Below are 18,324 nucleotides of genomic sequence, written 5' to 3'. Positions count from 1 at the left end.
TTGATGGATACCTAGGCTGTTTCCAAAATTTGGCTGTTGTAGACAGTGCTGCTGTAAACATCGGGGTGCATGAATCCCTTTGAATTCTTTTTTTTTTTTTTAATTTTTTTTTTTAAAGATTTTATTTATTTATTTGACAGACAGATCACAAGTAGGCAGAGAGGCAGGCAGAGAGAGGAGGAAGCAGGCTCCCCGCTGAGCAGAGAGCCCGATGCGGGGCTCGATCCCAGGACCCTGAGATCATGACCTGAGCCGAAGGCAGCGGCTTAACCCACTGAGCCACCCAAGCGCCCCCTTTTTTTTTTTTAATTCTTTAGGTTAATATCTAATAATGTGATTCCTGGATCATAGGGTAGTTCTATTTTTTAGTTCTTGAGAAACCTCCATACTGTTTTCCACAGTGGTTTCACCCATTTCCATTCCCACCAAGAGAGCAGAGGTTCCCCTTTCTCCACATCCTTGTCAACATCTGTTGTTTCCTGTGTTTTTTATTTTAGCAATTCTGACAGGGGTGAGGTGATATCTCCTTATAGTTTTGATTTGTATTCCCCTGATGATCAGTTATGTTGATGATCTTTTCATGTGTCTCTTGGCCATCTGGATGTCTTCTTTGGAAAAAATGTCTATTCATGTCTTCTGCCCATTTTTAAAGTGGATTATTTAGGAGAGTATTTTGATAAGTTCTTTATATATTTTGGATACTAACCCTTTAACCTATATGTCATTTGCAGATGTCTTCTCCTATTCCTAGGTTGCCTTTTAGTTTTGTTGATTGTTTCCTTAGCTGTGCAGAAGCTTTTATTTTGATGACATTCCAATAGTTTATTTTTGCTTTTGTTTGCCTTGCCTCAGGAGACCTGTCTAGAAAGAGGTTATAGCCTGTGTTCTCTAGGATTTTTATGGTTTCAGGTCTCACATTTAGGTCTTTAATCATTTTGAATATTTTTGTATTCCAGTTTCATTCTTTTGCCTCTTACTGTCCAGTTTTCCCAACACTATTTGTTGAAGAGACAGTCTTTTTCCCATTGGACATTCTTTCCTGCTATGTGGAAGATGATGTGACTGTATAGTTGTAGGCTCATTTCTGGGTTTTCTCTTCTTTTCCACTGATCTATTTATCTGTTTTTGTGCCAGTACGGTAATGTTTTGATCACTACACCTATGTAATATAACTTGAAGTCCGAAATTTGGACTTCAGCTTTGAAATTTGAAATTTGAAATTTGAAATTTGAAGTCCAGCTTTGCTTTGGCTTTTCAAGGAGGACCTGCCATTTTCTAAAGGAAATTTGCTTAAAGCATTTATTTATACCCCTAGAATAAATACAAGCAACATTTCTCCCTCGATATGGCCTTATGACTTTTATAACCCACTTGTGGCTTTATTGTATATGTGTTAATATGTGCATCAGACTAAATCCTTATTTCAAATAACAGCATATTCTTTGTAAAGTTTTTACATATTACCAATCTATATTAATGGATATTATCATTCAGGATATATGTCATATATCCCATAAAGTTTAAAAAATTTGATGATTAATACAGGAAAGAATTCTTTTTGCAAGAAGCCACTCAGTGTTTTATGTACTGATGATAGAATTTTACATGAGTGATTTTTCATAAGATGCCAACCAAGCTCTGTTATGTACATTTTATAATTTTGTACCAGAATCTTTTGACTTTTATTTTTTTAAAGATTTATTTATTTATTTATTTAGAGAGAGAGGGAGAATGCACTGTGCCAACAGGGGAAAGGGCAGAAGGAGAGGAAGAGAGAATCCTCAAGCAGACTCCCTGCTGGGTGTGGATTCCCAACTCAGGGTTCAGTTCCAGGACCTTGAGATCATGACCTGGGCCAAAATGAGGAGTTGTCTGATAAAGCAACTGAGCCAGCCACTCAGATGCCCCAGAACCTTTTAACTTTTAAAAAAAAAAAAAGTTTCATTGAAGAGCCTTGTCCTTAAAGACTCTTTATGTTCTGTGTCTTCAAATATTAGGATTTTAGAGGGTTAATGCATTATATCCCTTTCCCTCTTTTGGAGCCAATAAAGGAATAAGAAAGTCTGATATTTTGGGTCAAAATAACAGCTCTTTTACTGAAAAAGGTTGGTTTGGACAAGGTAGCTTTATGCAACTCCAGTGTGCTTCTTAATACATAATCTCTGAGTTCATTTACCCAAGAGCCTGCAGGACTACTATTCTTCTTAGGACATGTCAGAAAGCATTACTATGAGCTGTCTTTGCAAGTATGCAGCTCTATCAAAGCATATCCATTTAGTGTTCTCAGGTAACTTCTCCCAAATCAAGGAGTGATGAAGGGTAGAGAAAGCAGATGTACTGTTAGCTGATGTTACTCCTCGTAGAAGCCTTAAGGAAAGGAAATAAAGTTCATCTTAACCCTGAGTAATGCTTTAAAGTGTTCATAGTGAAACTTTCATTGAGATTTTACTCAAAAATGAATCTTAGTTTTTACATAAACATATATAATGTATGTACTTCATATGTTTTTTGTATCTATCTCTATATATTTGGTCTTTGACAATAGAATTTCTGTAAAGAACTTTATAAACTTGTCTGGTTCTGTGTTAACACTTGTCACCAATTGTCTGTTATAATTCCTGAGCTCAAACAGGTATGGTTTTTTTAGTTTCATTTTAATTGCCTTTAAAGAGGTCAACTGCTTTTGCTCTTTAGCATTAATTAAACACTGTTCTACAGCTGTAATGACAAAATTGTTAGAGAATGGAAAATTACCAATTTCTGAAATCCCTGTTTTCCTCATCTATAAAAAGAAACTAGATTTTCTTTAAAATGCTATCAGTTCTGAAGTTCTAATGTCATGTGACCAAACAAAACTCTGTATTCTCATTAAAAATACTGTGAGGTGTTGTCTTTCTTGCTTAATAAATGTGCCACTTCAAATACAAGTGCTTTATGAACTACATTTGTATGTGGATTAAGGTCTCTATTTACATAAATTTGAAAACTGATTTTTTTTCAGTCTATATTATAGGTGATAAAATTAACGTATAACAGTTAAGAAATGTAGATTGGGAGTAGAAAACAGATTCATTAAGTGTGCCTCGTATCCTAAGTTATTTGGTGTAAATGCTTTGGGAATAGGAGTTCTATCAACTTCTGTAATGACTTTTAGGTACTCTTCAATATTTGTCCAGAAATATTTTAAAAATTGTTATAAAATTTGATTAGGTTTCATTGTCCACAGTGTACTTGTTTCAGAAGCTCTTAGCAAAAAGGTGCTTTTAAAATGATTCTAGTATTACTATGCTAATATTTCTGTAAATAATCCTTTCTGAAGAATTGTTTCATCAGTACGTTTTAGTGTCAAGTAAAGGAATACAAACATTCAATTTTCAAACCACCAAAAAAATCTCTTTACAGTCTCATTTTGGGAAGATAACTTTATTTTTTTTTAAGTTTTATTAATTTTTGAGAGAGAAAGAGAGCATGTGAGTTATAGGGCAGAGGGAGAGAGAAAATCCTCAAGGAGGGTCACCGCTGAGTGGGGAGCCCAACTCAGGGCTCAATCCCAGGACTCTAAGAGATCATGACCTGAGCTGAAATTGAGTTGGCCGCTTAACTGACTGAGCCATCCAGGCACCCTGGGAAGATGACCTGATAAACCAATTTCTATTGCATATAGGCAGTCTTAATATTGGTATTTACAATAAAGCCTTATATGTTTAATTCATTAAATGTTTTTTTTAATTTTAATACTCATTGTTAAGAAAAAATGTGAATCCTGTGAATATTACCTTTAACATGTGTTATCTTATTTATGTGTATTTATGTTAGATGGAAGATGGTGCTCCAAAGCATATCATCCAAATGACAGGATTTAAGATGGAAGAAAAGGAAGCTCTAGGCAAATTGCTTTTAAAACTAGATTGTACTTTTATTAAGAGTGAGGTGAGTACAAAAACTTATAAAATATTCAAGATAGACTTGAAAAATAATACTGGTCCAAGAATGATAAAATACCCTCTTGATATAAGAATAAGGTAAATGTGCTATAAAGGAAATCTTACCTCAGTAACATTTTTTTCATTTGCATTTTTCCTTCTAGAAGTACAAAAATTGTACACATCTTATAGCTGAACGCCTGTGTAAGAGTGAAAAGTTTTTAGCAGCTTGTGCAGCAGGTAAATTAACTACCTTTCTCCTTTGAAAAAACAAAAACAAAAACAAAAACCTTCATGTTAAAAAAGAAGTACCTTAATCTCCTAAAGATAGATAGTATTATTACTATATCAAACATAAATGTGGTTTTATCTGAATATATTTCTGAAAATATTTGTTATGAATTTTTTAAGTTTTCTAAGTAAAACTTTGTAACACATGAAAATGTGCCAAAGAGGCGGGAATACTTACTCAACCAAAGATTTAATGTAAGTATTTTATATCAGAAAAAATTTTTTAACAGAAAAGCTGGGTACAACAATGCCCCCCTCCAAAAAAAAATGCTTTTGTCAAAATCTCAGCTGTTCTCAGCAAATGTGTTTTCTTTGATCTGTCATTGAAAAGAATCTGTTTTTGTTCTCCTTCTACTGTATCCCTTCCCATACATGCTATGAAGCAGTGATCACCCTATTGTGTTTTTTCTAAGATTTTTAAATTCCATAAACCCAGATTAGGACTTAGTGTCTTCCCCTCTCTGTCACCCTTGATGTTTCTTTTGTAATTTCTTCTACTGTAATTGAGCTAGTGTATCATTAGTTCACTGTTTGTCCAAAAATATCTGTATATGTTTAATGCAGTAAATATGTTATTTTTTAGAGTAATATGCCAGAAAGATACTTGGATTTATTATTATCTCCACAAAGCAAAACATATATTGTCCCTGCTTGAGAAAAATTAGCAATTCCCAGATAAAGGAACTACAAATGTTATTAGATATTCTGAAAAATTCCCTAGCTCAATAAACTTGTTTTATAAAGTGTAACATTGCATAAACATAATTACAGTTGTTAGCATAAGAATAATAATATATAAATCTCAGCCAAAACTATAATAATAGTAGACATAGCTTTAGTAATACCACATTTATTTTAGTAAGTCTTAAATTTGTATTTAGGAACATTTAGATTTAGAATCATTATGGGAAAGGTTACATACAATGTTCAGTGACATCATAGACCTCTACTGAAAATTTGGGGGAAAAAACATAATCCCAAGATAATATTAGCATTGTAGCCTAAGAATCTCATGATGATGAAGGTCAAACTTTACTTGATATTTGGTCTTTATTGTTGAGCATTCATTAGAACCAAAATTCTTCTGTGACTGACAGTTGATTTACTTTCTAGGAAAGTGGGTACTAACTAAGGACTACATAATTCATAGTGCCAAAAGTGGCAGATGGCTTGATGAAACAACTTACGAATGGGGCTACAAAATTGAAAAGGACTCCCATTATTCTCCTCAAATGCAATCTGCACCTAAAAGATGGCGTGAAGAACTGAAACGCACTGGTGCCCCAGGAGCCTTCCACAGGTGGAAAGTTGTTCTTCTTGTTAGAGCTGATAAACGAAGTGATTCTCTTGTAAGGTAAGATGAGATCTCATAAAAGCTAAGCAATGAAAAGAAAAAAAATTTTTTTGGTTTGCTTGAATACCTGTCTTTCTTTAAAATTACTGATTTCATCCAAATGAGCCATGGTGATTTGCTCTAATCTCTGAGTTAAGTGATTCTGTACTTAATTAAGTATATGTGTCTAATAAAATAAGATCTACTTTATTGTATTGCTTTAAATTATTCTTGGGTCTCTGTTTAACTTTCCATGTTAATTCTTTTGGCTAACTCAAGAAAAATTTAAAAAAACTTGGAAGATTTTTGTTTTCGTTTTTGAAGCAATTTAAAATTTTGATAAGTATTTATCACAAAGCCTTTTTTTCCCAGTTCATATGGTGCAGTCTTCATGATTCATAATGCTTCCTTCATTATTTCATTTCTTTCTAACTTTTACATCATATTTTTAAAATAATTATTATTTGGTAAACTATATTCTGAGACTGTAATGACTTTTAGGGGGCTGCAAAGGCCCTTTGTCACCTTTATAGAAGTATAATTTATAGGCAAGTAAAATGCACATATTTTAACTATACATTTTGATAAATTTGAACAAATTTATATACCTGTTTTACCACCCCCACACTACAGTCAAGATCTGCAACATTTATGTAATCTTTCTTTTTTTCCACTTTGTAACTAATTTTATTGGGGTGTAATTTAGACAATAACGTTCATATTTTAAGGGTACAATTTAATGATTTTAGTAAATGTATGGAGTTGTGCAGTCATTAACACAAGTGAGCTTTAGGCATTTCCATCACTCCCAAAAGTCCCATTATGCTTGAATTCCATTAAATCTTGCACCTACCCTCAACCTGAGGAACCAGACATGTGTTTTCTCTCTCTATGGATTTGCCTTTTCTGGACATTTCATTTAAACAGAGTCATACAAAATGTGGTCTTTTGCATATTTGGGGCTACTTCACATAATATTTTTATGGTTCATGCATATTGTATCATGTGCCAGTAGTTCATTACTTCTTTTTTTTTTTTAATTAAATTTATTTATTTTTTTTAGTAAACATATAATGTATTTTTATCCCCAGGGGTGCAGGTCTGTGAATCTCCAGGTTTACACATTTCACAGCACTCATCATAGCACATACCCTCCCCAATGTCCATATCTCCACCACCCTCTCCCATCCCCCCTCCCCCCAGCAACCCTCAGTCTGTTTTTTGAGATGGAGTCTTTTATGGTTTGTCTCCCTCCCAATCCCATCTTGTTTCATTTATTCTTTTCCTACTCCTCCAACCCCCCCACATTGCATCTCCACTTCCTCATATCAGGGAGATCATATGACAGTTGTCTTACTCCAATTGACTTATTTCACTAAGCATAATACCCTCTAGTTCTATCCACGTCATTGCAAATGGCAAGATTTCATTTCTTTTGATGGCTGCATAGTATTCCATTGTGTATATATACCACGTTTTCTTTATCCATTCATCTGTTGCTGGACATCTAAGTTCTTTCCATAGTTTGGTTATTGTGGACATTGTTGCTATAAACATTCGGGTGCATGTGCCCCTTCGCAGGACCACGTTTGTATCTTTAGGATATATACCCAGTAGTGCAATTGCTGGGTAATAGGTAATAGCTCTATTTTCAGTTTTTTGAGGAACCTCCACACTGTTTTCCAGAGTGGTTGCACCAGCTTGCATTCCCAGCAACAATGTAGGAGGGTTCCCCTCTCTCCGCATCCTCGCCAGCATCTGTCATTTCTTGACTTGTTAATTTTAGCCATTCTGACTGGTGTGAAGTGGTATCTCATTGTGGTTTTGATTTGTATTTCCCTGATGCTGAGTGATGTGGAGCATTTTTTCATGTGTCTGTTGGCCATCTGGATGTCTTTTCTGCAGAAATGTCTGTTCATGTCCTCTGCCCATTTCTTGATTGGATTATTTGTTCTTTGGGTGTTGAGTTTGCTAAGCTCTTTATAGATTTTGGATACTAGTCCCTTATCTGATATGTCATTTGCAAATATCATCTCCCATTCTGTCAGTTGTCTTTTGGTTTTGTTAACTGTTTCCTTTGCTGTGCAAAAGCTTTTGATCTTAATGAAATCCCAATAGTTAATTTTTGTCCTTGCTTCTGTTGTCTTTGGCGATGTTCCTAGGAAGAAGTTGCTGCAGTTGAGGTCAAAGAGGTTGCTGCCTGTGTCTCCTCAAGGATTTTAATGGATTCCTTTCTCACATTGAGGTCCTTCATCCATTTTGAGTCTATTTTCCTGTGTGGTATAAGAAAATAGTCCAATTTCATTTTTCTGCATGTGGCTGTCTAATTTTCCCAGCACCCTCTGTTGAAGAGACTGTCTTTTTTCCATTGGACATTCTTTCCTGCTTTGTTGAAGATTAGTTGACCATAGAGTTGAGGGTCTAGTTCTGGGCTCTCTATTCTGTTCCATTGATCTATGTGTCTGTTTTTGTGCCAGTACCACACTGTCTTGATGATGACCACTTTGTAATAGAGCTTGAAGTCCGGAATAGTGGTGACACCAACTTTGGCTTTATTTTTCAATATTCCTTTGGCTATTCAAGGTCTTTTCTGGTTCCATATAAATTTTAGGATTGTTTGTTCTATTTCTTTGAAAAAATGGATGGGATTTTGATAGGGATTGCATTAAATGGGTAGATTGCTTTAGGTAGCATAGACATTTTCACAATATTTGTTCTTCCAATCCAGGAGCATGGAACATTTTTCCATTTCTTTGTGTCTTCCTCAATTTCTTTCATGAGTACTTTATAGTTTTCTGAGTATAGATTCTTTGTCTCTTTGGTTAGGTTTATTCCTAGGTATCTTATAGTTTTGGGTGCAATTGTAAATGGGACTGACTCCTTAATTTCTCTTTCTTCTGTCTTGTTGTTAGACAAGATTTCTGTGCATTGACTTTATATGTGCATTGACTTTATATCCTGACACTTTACTGAATTCCTGTACAAGTTCTAGCAGTTTTGGAGTGGAGCCTTTTGGGATTTCCACATATAGTATCAGATCATCTGCAAAAAGGGATAGTTTGACTTCCTCTTTGCCAATTTGGATGCCTTTAATTTCTTTTTGTTGTCTGATTGCTGAGGCTAGGACTTCTGGTATTATGTTGAACAGCAGTGGTGGTAATGGACATTCTTGTCGTGTTCCTGACCTTAACGGAAAAGCTTTCAGTTTTTCTCCATTGACAGTAATATTTGCGGTGGGTTTTTCATAGATGGCTTTGATAATATTGAGGTATGTGCCCTCTATCCCTACACTTTGAAGAGTTTTAATCAGGAAGGGATGTTGCACTTTCTCAAATGCTTTTTCAGCATCTATTGAGAGTATCATATGGTTCTTACTCTGTCTTTTATTAATGTATTGTATCACATTGATTGATTTGCAGATATTGAACCAACCTTGCAGCCCTGGAATAAATCCCACTTGGTCGTGGTGAATAATCCTTTTAATGTATTGTTGGATCCTATTGGCCAGTATTTTGGTGAGAATTTTCACATCTGTGTTCATCAAGGATATTGGTCTGTAATTCTCTTTTTTGATGGGATCCTTGTCTAGTTTTGGGATCAAGGTGATGCTGGCCTCATAAAATGAGTTTGGAAGTTTTCCTTCCATTTCTATTTTTTGGAACAGTTTCAGGAGAATAGGAATTATTTCTTCTTTAAATGTTTGGTAGAATTCCCTTGGGAAGCCGTCTGGCCCTGGACTTTTGTTTGTTTGGAGATTTTTGGTGACTGTTTCAATCTCCTTACTGGTTATGGGTCTGTTCAGGTTTTCTATTTCTTTCTGGTTCAGTTGTGGTAGTTTATATGTCTCTAGAAATGTATCCGTTTCTTCCAGATTGTCAAATTTGTTGGCATAGAGTTGCTCATAGTATGTTCTTATAATTGTTTGTATTTCTTTGATGTTGGTTGTGATCTCTTGTCTTTCATTCATGATTTTATTTATTTAGGTCCTTTCTCTTTTCTTTTTGATAAGTCTGGCCAGAGGTTTGTCAATCTTATTAATTCTTTCAAAGAACCAACACCTAGTTTCGTTGATTTGTTCTATTGTTTTTTAGTTTCCATTTCATTGATTTCTGCTCTGATCTTTATATTTTCTCTTCTCCTGCTGGGTTTAGGCTTTCTTTGTTATTCTTTCTCCAGCTCCTTTAAGTGTACAATTAAGTTGTGTATTTGAGACCTTTCTTGTTTCTTGAGAAAGGCTTGTACCACTATATATTTTCCTCTCAGGACTGCCTTTGTTGTGTCCCACAAATTTTGAACCATTGTGTTTTCATTATCATTTGTTTCCATGAATTTTTTCAATTCTTTTTTAATTTCCTGGTTGACCCATTCATTTTTTAGAAGGATGTTGTTTAGTCTCCATGTATTTGAGTTCTAGCATCAGAGCACTGTGGTCTGAAAATATGCAGGGAATGATCACAATCTTTTGATACCGGATGAGACCTGATTTATGTCCCAGGATCTGACCTATTCTGGAGAATGTTCCATGTGCACTAGAGAAGAATGTATATTCTGTTGCTTTGGGATGGAATGTTCTGAATATATCTGTGATGTCCATCTGGTCCAGTGTGTCATTTAAGGCCTTTATTTCCTTGTTGATCTTTTGCTTAGATAATCTGTCCATTTCAGTGAGGGGAGTGTTAAAGTCCCCTACTATTATTGTATTATTGTTGATGTGTTTCTTTGATTTTGTTATTAATTGGTTTATATAGTTGGCTGCTCCCACATTGGGGGCATAGATATTTAAGATTGTTAGATCTTCTTGTTGGATAGACCCTTTGAGTATGATATAGTGTCCTTCCTCATCTCTTATTATAGTCTTTGGCTTAAAATCTAATTGATCTGATATAAGGATTGCCACCCCTGCTTTCTTCTGATGTCCATTAGCATGGTAAATTCTTTTCCATCCCCTCACTTTAAATCTGGAGGTGTCTTTGGGTCTAAAAAGAGTTTCTTCTTGATGGGTTTTGGTTTTTTATCCATTCTGATATCCTGTGTCTTTTGATTGGGGCAGTTAGCCCCTTAACATTCAGGGTAACTATTGAGAGATATGAATTTAGTGCCATTGTATTGCCTATAAGGTGACTGTTACTGTATATTGTCTCTGTTTCTTTCTGATCTACTACTTTTAGGCTCTCTTTTTGCTTAGAGGACCCCTTTCAATATTTCCTGTAGAGCTGGTTTGGTGTTTGCAAATTCTTTCAGTTTTTGTTTGTCCTGGAAGCTTTTTATCTCTCCTATTTTCAATGATAGCCTAACTGGATATAGTATTCTTGGCTGCATGTTTTTCTCGTTTAGTGCTCTGAATATATCATGCCAGTTCTTTCTGGCCTACCAGGTGTCTGTGGATAGGTCTGCTGCCAATCTAATGTTTTTACCCTTGTATGTTACAGACTTTCCGCGGGCTGCTTTCAGGATTTTCTCTTTGTCACTAAGGCTTGTAAATTTTACTATCAGGTGACGAGGTGTGGACCTATTTTTATTGATTTTGAGGGGCGTTCTTAGTATCTCCTGGATTTTGATATTTGTTCCCTTTGCCATATTAGGGAAATTCTCTACAATAATTCTCTCCAATATGCCTTCTGCTCCCCTCTTTCTTTCTTCTTCTTCTGGAATCCCAATTATTCTAACGTTGTGTCATCTTATGGTGTCACTTATCTCTCGAATTCTCTCCTCGTGGTCCAGTATTTGTTTGTCTCTCTTTTGCTCAGCTTCTTTATTCTGTCATTTGGTCTTCTATGTCACTAATTCTTTCTTCTGCCTCATTTATCCTAGCAGTAAGAGCCTCCATTTTTTATTGCACCTCATTAATAGCTTTTTGATTTCAACTTGGTTAGATTTTAGTTCTTTTATTTTTCCAAATAGGGCTTTTATCTCTCCAGAGAGGGTTTCTCTAATATTATCTATGCCTTTTTCAAGCCCGGCTAGAACCTTGAGAATCGTCTTTCTGAACTCTAGATCTGTCATATTAGCAATGTCTGTATTGATTACGTCCCTAGCCTTTGGTACTGCCTCTTGTTCTTTTTTTTGTGGTGAGTTTTTTGTCATTTCATGGATAAGATTTGCTTTCTCATCCTCTGCAGTTCCACTGTTCTCCTGGGTGAGTGAAGTTGGTCTTGGCTGGGTTTCTTGTTGATCTTCTGGGGGAGGGGCCTGTTGTAGTGATTCTCAAGTGTCTGCCCCAGGCAGAATTGTACTGTCCTTACCAGGGGCCGGGCTGAGTAATCCGCTGGGGTTTGCTTTCGGGAGCTTTTGTTCCCTGAGCACTTTTCGTAGAGTTCCGGAGGACGGTAATGAAGATGGCGGCCTCCCAGTCTCAGGCTCAGAGGAGCCAGAGCTCGCGGTCCCGCTCCTCAGTGTGCCTTCAGAGAAAAGCGCTCAACTGCCTCCGTCTCCCTGGCCTCTGGTTGCGCTTGGAGGAAAGTGCTCAGTCTGTCACACTTGGAGAAAAGCGCCCAGTCGCTTCTGTCTCCGTGGCCTCCGGCCGCCCTCCGAGTTCACCCAGCCTGCGACCAGTTCATGGTAAGCCCGAGCTGAGAGCTCACTCCTCGGCTTTGTTGCTGTAGCCAGCTTCCCTGCTCTAATACCTGCAAGCTCTGCAACACTCAGGCACCCCCAGTCCTTCTGTGACCCTGCGGGACGTGGGGTTATGCTGACCTCATGTGGGCTTCCCCCTGGTTTAGCCTCTGGAGCGATGTCCCTCCATGGAGCAGGCTATTAAAAGTCCTGATTTTGTGCTCCCTTGCTCCGCCGCTTGCAGGGAGCCAGCCCCTCCCACTGTGGTCTATCTTCCCATCACTTTGGATTCACTTCTCCGCAGGTCCTACCTTTCAGAAAGTGATCGATTTTCTGTTTCTAGAATTGTTGCTCTTCTTTTCAATTTCCTGTTGGATTTGTAGGTGTTCTCAATGGTTAGATAAGCTATCTAGCTGATCTCCTGTTACCTGGTGTCGTCTCAGCCTGCTACTTCTCCGCCATCTTGACTCCTCCTCCAGCATTTATGTAATCTTACAATGTTCTTGTCATTACACATTTACTAGTGCCTACCAATATAAGACAACCATTGATTTTCTTTCTGTCACCATACAATAGATTTATCTTTTCTTTAATGTTCATGTAAGTGGAATTATTCTGTATATACTCCTTTGATATAGTTCATTTGCTTAACTCATTACTGCTGAGATTCATCCAGGTTATCGTGTGTTTTTAGGAGTCTATTCCTTTTTCTTGCTGAGTAGTATTCTATTTTGCAGATATATCACTGTTTATTCACCCATTGATAGACATTTGTTTTTTGTTTTCGTTTTTTTGGGGGTTTTTTCTCTTATGCTAATATAAATAAAGCTGCTATGAATATTTGAGTACAAGTCTTCATGTATATTTGTTTTTCTCTTTCTCGGGTAAATACCAAGAATGAAATTTCTGGCTCAGATGGCAGTTGTGTATTTAACATTATAAGGAAATGCCAAACTGTTTTCTGAAGTAGTTGTACTATTTTACATTTCCTCCTAGCAATGTGCAAGATTTCAATTGCTATGCAATTACTTTGGTGCTATTGTCCAAAAATCACTTGAGTATATTTGTGTGGTCTATTTCTGGGCTTCTTACTGCATTGGTATCTGTCTACCTTATACTAAAAGCACATAGTTTTGGTTACTATAGTTTTATAATGAGTCTTGAAATCTTATAGGTTGGGTGAGCCTCCTAACTTTGTGTTGTTCAAAACTGTTTTGGTGATTCTGGAATTTCTATATTTCCATATAACCACCATGTCAATTTCTACAACAAAGCAAACTCAGGTTTTGATTGCAATTGTATTAAACAAATAGGTCAAATTGGGGAGAATTGAGGTCTTAACAATGTCAAGTTGTCCTATTTATAGACTCCTTATCTTTTCAGGTCTTTAATTTCTGCCATTAATGTATTAGTTTTCACTATATAAATCTAGTACATATTTTGCCAAGTTTAATAATAGGCACTTCATGTTTTGGGATGCAATTATAAATGGATTGATTGCTTTGAATATTTTTATGTGCATCTGTTGAGATTATTGGCTTTTCTCCTTTATTCTGTTAATATGAAATTATTTTGATGAATTTTAAATGTTAAACCAAACTTGTATTCCTGAGATAAACTATACTTCATCATGGTATATTACCATTTTTAATAATTGCAGATTCTATCTGCAAATATTTTTAAGAGTTTTTATGTCTTCAGTCTGAGCGACTGACAACTGTAAAATAGATAAATTTAATATCATGGATTTTTTCTCTTCCATAATTAGGAATTAAGAAATGGTTGCTCACTCTAACCATTTTTCTTTTTTAACAGAAAACGAGAGCTTGGGGACTTGAGGGTAGGGATCTTAAGCAGGTTCCATCCCCAGTGCAGAGCCTGGCATTGGGTTCAATCTCAAGACACTGAGGTCATGACCTGTGCTGAAATCAATAGTTGGACACTTAACTGACTAAGCCACCCAGGTGCTCTGCACTCTGACCTTTTCTATTGATGATTTTACTAGAGGTACTAGATAGTACAATAAGGCAAAGAAAATAAATAAGAAACAAAGAATTAGATAGAAAGAAATAAAGTAATTCTCTTAATTTCCAAAAGATATGGGTAAATACTAAGTAATTTATCTGGAAAAGCTATTAGAAGTAATTATTGATTTCAGCAGGATGGCAGAGTAATAAGTCACTACATAAAAATTACTGTTTTTTATATGCTAGTAATGATCAATTGGAAATTAAAATCTTAAAAACAAGATATTGGGGTGCCTGGGTGGCTCAGTGGGTTAAGGCCTCTGCCTTTCGCTCAGGTCATGGTCCCAGAGTCCTGAAATCGAGCCCTGCATCAGGCTCTTTGCTCGGCAGGGAGCCTGCTTCCCCCTCTCTCTCTCTGCCTGCCTCTCTGCCTACTTGTGATCTCTCTCTGTCAAATAAATAAAATCTTAAAAAAAAAAAAAACAAAAAAAAACAAGATATTACCTGTGGTTTTTTAGCAGTTTGATAATGTATCCAAATGTGTGTGTCTTATGTATTATCTGTTATTTATTTGTTCGTATTATTTGCATGGAGTTTCTGACCTTGGATGTGTGGCTTTTATCTTTTATTAATTATGGAAAATTCTCAGCCATTATGTTTTAAATTCTATTGTCTTCTTTTTCTTGTGCTCTATTACCTGTGTTTTAGGCCAATTAATTCTTTTCCACAGTTTCTGTATGTTCTGTTTTGTTTTGTTTTTAACTTTCTTCCCATTTTTTGTTTCAGGTGTATAATTTCTATTGACCTATCATTAAGTTCATTGATTCCATTCTTAGTTGCATGTAGTCTATTCTCAATCCTGTCAAAGAGATTATTCTTTGATAGCGTAACTTTTTTTTTTTTGATAGCGTAACTTTTATTTCTACCATTTTTATGTACTCAGTTCCTGATCTCTTAATGCAGTTTATTTAGTTTTTTTCCTTTGTATTTTCAAACATTTCAGTCATAGTTATTTAAAAGTCACTTTCTGATAATTTTAGCAAATGTGCTTTATATTCCTCTGTCTCTTAACAGTGGTTTGGTTTCTTCTCTTTTGTGTATGTCTTGTATTGTTTTCTTGCATGTATAAGATTTCACATATAGATCAGTGGAGGCTCAAATAAATATTTATGTCCAAAAATGGGCTTTCTTTTTTCTGTAAAGCTGTTAGTTGAATTAATCTTGTCAGTTTTTGAGCAGGTTTTAGATTTTGTTAATGCTATAGATAACTTTAGTGCATCCTTTCTGGTTACTCCTGCAGTGGAGTACAGTTTCTTTGTGCTTGGCCTGGTTCTTGGGGTTTTTTGTTTTTTGTTTTTTGTTTTTATTTTAAGAGTTTATTTATTTACTTGACAGACTGAGACCACAAGTAGGCAGAGAGGCAGGCAGAGAGAGAGGGGGAAGCAGGCTTCCCGCCAAGCAGAGAGCCCGATGCGGGGCTCGATCCCAGGACCCTGAGATCATGACCTGAGCCGAAGGCAGAGGCTTTAACCCACTGAGCCACCCAGGCGCCCCCGTTCTTGGTTTTTTTTTTGTTTTTTTTTTTTTTTAATATTTTATTTATTTATTTGACAGAGAGAGATCACAAGTAGGCAGAGAGGCAGGCAGAGAGAGAGAGAGAGAGGAGGAAGCAGGCTCCCTGTTGGGCAGAGAGCCCGATGCGGGACTCGATCCCAGGACCCTGAGATCATGACCTGAGCCGAAGGCAGCAGCCCAACCCACTGAGCCACCCAGGCGCCCCGTTCTTGGGGTTTTTAATCGATGTTTTTGCTTCACTGTCAGCTTTCCGTAGTCCCTGCATGGCTGGGTCACAGGAGGACTGTCTTGTCATTCTCTTCCTCTCTTGCTTGTTACTCCTCTCTAGGTTGAGGCTAAGAGTAAGATGTGTTTTGGTTCTGCTGGTAGACTTCAGTCTTAAATATTCTTTGTGTTCTTGTTCTCTGGTGTTGGCACTTTCTCAGTACTTGTGTTTCAGTTACCCATGGCAGCCAAATTCTGCTTTGTATCTGTGGGCAGGGTTTTGGCAAGAGACCATTTCCACCCTCTGCCCCAGTGTTAGATTTCTGCTTTGTATTGATGCGGAAACCTATGTTTGAGTGGCATTTCTTCTGCCGCTTGCCCAGGGACAGATGGATTTTGCCTTTATCCCTCGTCCAGAAACGGTATATCCTTTTTTGGGCGATGCAGCAGGAGGTTTTCCTGCCCCTTTCTTAGGGCACATGGATTTTACTTATGTTCTCCCAACAGAAGCAGTGCATCTTTTCCTGGATTCTAAAAGTATATTAAGACCTTACCCAAATAACTTAGGACATTTTCTTCATGTGAGCGAGGGATCCAGGGAAGTGGACCAGGTTTCATGTCTATCTCTTGGTGATCAGCTGGTCCTCACTGGCCCAATTGTGCCACCCAGTAGGGAATGTTAACTGCCCTTGATCTTTTTCATGACTACTGAGGCAAAGAGGTTTCAAGTGAGGGCAAACTTTCCTTGAGTCAGTAACTCCCAGATACTATAAATCGTCATGGTACTTGCCTTTGGCCCTTAAATTTGTTACAGTTTTACCTCCTTTTATGACAGCTACTTCTCTCCTGCACCCTGGCAAAATGAAATAGTTTTTTGAGTATCCAGTCTCTTCACAAAGGGGCTTATCATTATCACTCTTAGGGAAGTTAAGTTTCTTGCTTGGTTATTACCTTTGTTTTCTGATGGGTTTGTGAAAAGTTAAGATATTGTAGATCATTTGGCTTTTTCTTAAGGTTAAGCGATAATAGTGTTCTCTTGTCACTTTCTAAATCCTAAGCAGCCACAGAACTTTCATGAAACTTTTGGGATGTCAAAAGTTAGTTAATCAAGAATTAAATTTTTTATAAGAATGCTGGCAACTGTAGTTCCTTTTCTGTAGTTTAGAATGATTTCCTTGGAGGTGGTTGCCTTCTGAAGTAGCTACTTTCAACCTCTTTCATTATTCTTTTGGCTTATGGAGGTGATTTTTCCTTAAGGAATAAATTCAACATGCTTGATTCTTAAAAAGTCTTTCCATATCAAGAAATGGGTAAACAGAAGAGCATGATTTCTTTAACATCTTCTCTGAGCAAGTTATAATTTAAGAAATCACTGCAGTAGTTATTCTCCATGGCACTCAACTCAGGGGGACTTAATTCTTTCAGAAAGTTCCACGCCTACTCCTAGGAAGTAATTGATTTAGATAATTTGACTGAATATGCTTTTTTTTTTTTTTTAAAGTACTTTTTGTACTCTTTACATTTTTATTTAGAGTTCTGGAGGCTGGAAAAGCAAATGTTATTTTACCAAAAAGTTCACCAAGTGGAATAACTCATGTGATTGCAAGTAATGCAAGAATCAAGGCTGAGCAAGAAAAAGACCATTTTAAGGCTCCATTTTATCCAATTCAGTATCTAGGGGATTTTCTTTTAGAGGTAAGTAAAATAAGTAAAAATCAATTTTTAGTGTTTATAGAATATCCATACTGTGAAATATGTTAAAAATTAAAATACGTTCTAAAGTTTAAAAATACAGTGATTAGAAGTATAGTTGACCTTTGAACTGTATGCATCCACTTATAAACAGACTTAATAATTCAGTACAATACTCTCAATATATTCTCTTTTCATGATTTTCTTAGTAACATTTTCTTTTTTTTTGAGCTTACCTTATTATAAGAATGGAGTATATTATAAGAATGTATATAAAATACATTTTTCAGCTATTGCTAAGATTTCTGGTCAACAGTAGGCTATTGAGTTTTGGGGGAGGGCTACAAGTTATATGTAGATTTTAGACGGGGGGGTGGGTATTGGTGCCCCAATCCCCATGTTCTTCAAAGGTCAGCTATAATTAAAGTGACATATTTTTAAAGGCAGTTGCTTTCAATTATTTAAATATTTGAGATTATTTCTAATAAATATGGAAGAAGCTTGCTTGTTGAATTTAAAATGTCTTATTTTTGAGTCTCTATTTTAGTTTTCTATGTTTTAGTGATGTTTACTACAAACTAATTTTAGCATTTTATGTCAGAGTATAAATAAAATAGCAGTGGACCATGGTATGATTTAAGAATTTGTAGGATGTTTACTACAAACTAATTTTAGCATTTTATCAGAGTATAAATAAAGTAGCAGTGGACCATGGTATGATTTAAGAATTTGTAGGTATTTTTCCCATGGAAAAAAAAGATTTAGAAATAAGTCTTTCTAAATCTTT

General features: G+C 36.1%; 1 protein-coding gene across 2 annotated transcripts in view; it reads left to right on the top strand.

Moving 5' to 3' along the window:
- Window positions 1–18,324, top strand: part of SLF1 (SMC5-SMC6 complex localization factor 1) — an 85,097-nt gene that overhangs the window by 9,384 nt on the left and 57,389 nt on the right. For both annotated transcript variants that reach the window (XM_044265531.1, XM_044265539.1), the window contains 4 exons: window positions 3,817–3,930; window positions 4,088–4,163; window positions 5,328–5,568; window positions 17,378–17,540. In XM_044265531.1, the coding sequence (XP_044121466.1) occupies window positions 3,817–3,930; window positions 4,088–4,163; window positions 5,328–5,568; window positions 17,378–17,540 (594 nt within the window). The remainder of the gene's footprint in view (window positions 1–3,816; window positions 3,931–4,087; window positions 4,164–5,327; window positions 5,569–17,377; window positions 17,541–18,324) is intronic.

This window comes from Neovison vison, chromosome 1 (assembly GCF_020171115.1).
Source record: "Neovison vison isolate M4711 chromosome 1, ASM_NN_V1, whole genome shotgun sequence".
In the NCBI taxonomy this organism is placed as follows: Eukaryota; Metazoa; Chordata; class Mammalia; order Carnivora; family Mustelidae; genus Neogale; species Neogale vison.
The sequence above is the reverse complement of the archived record's forward strand: the minus strand, read 5'-3'. Positions and strand labels throughout refer to the sequence as shown.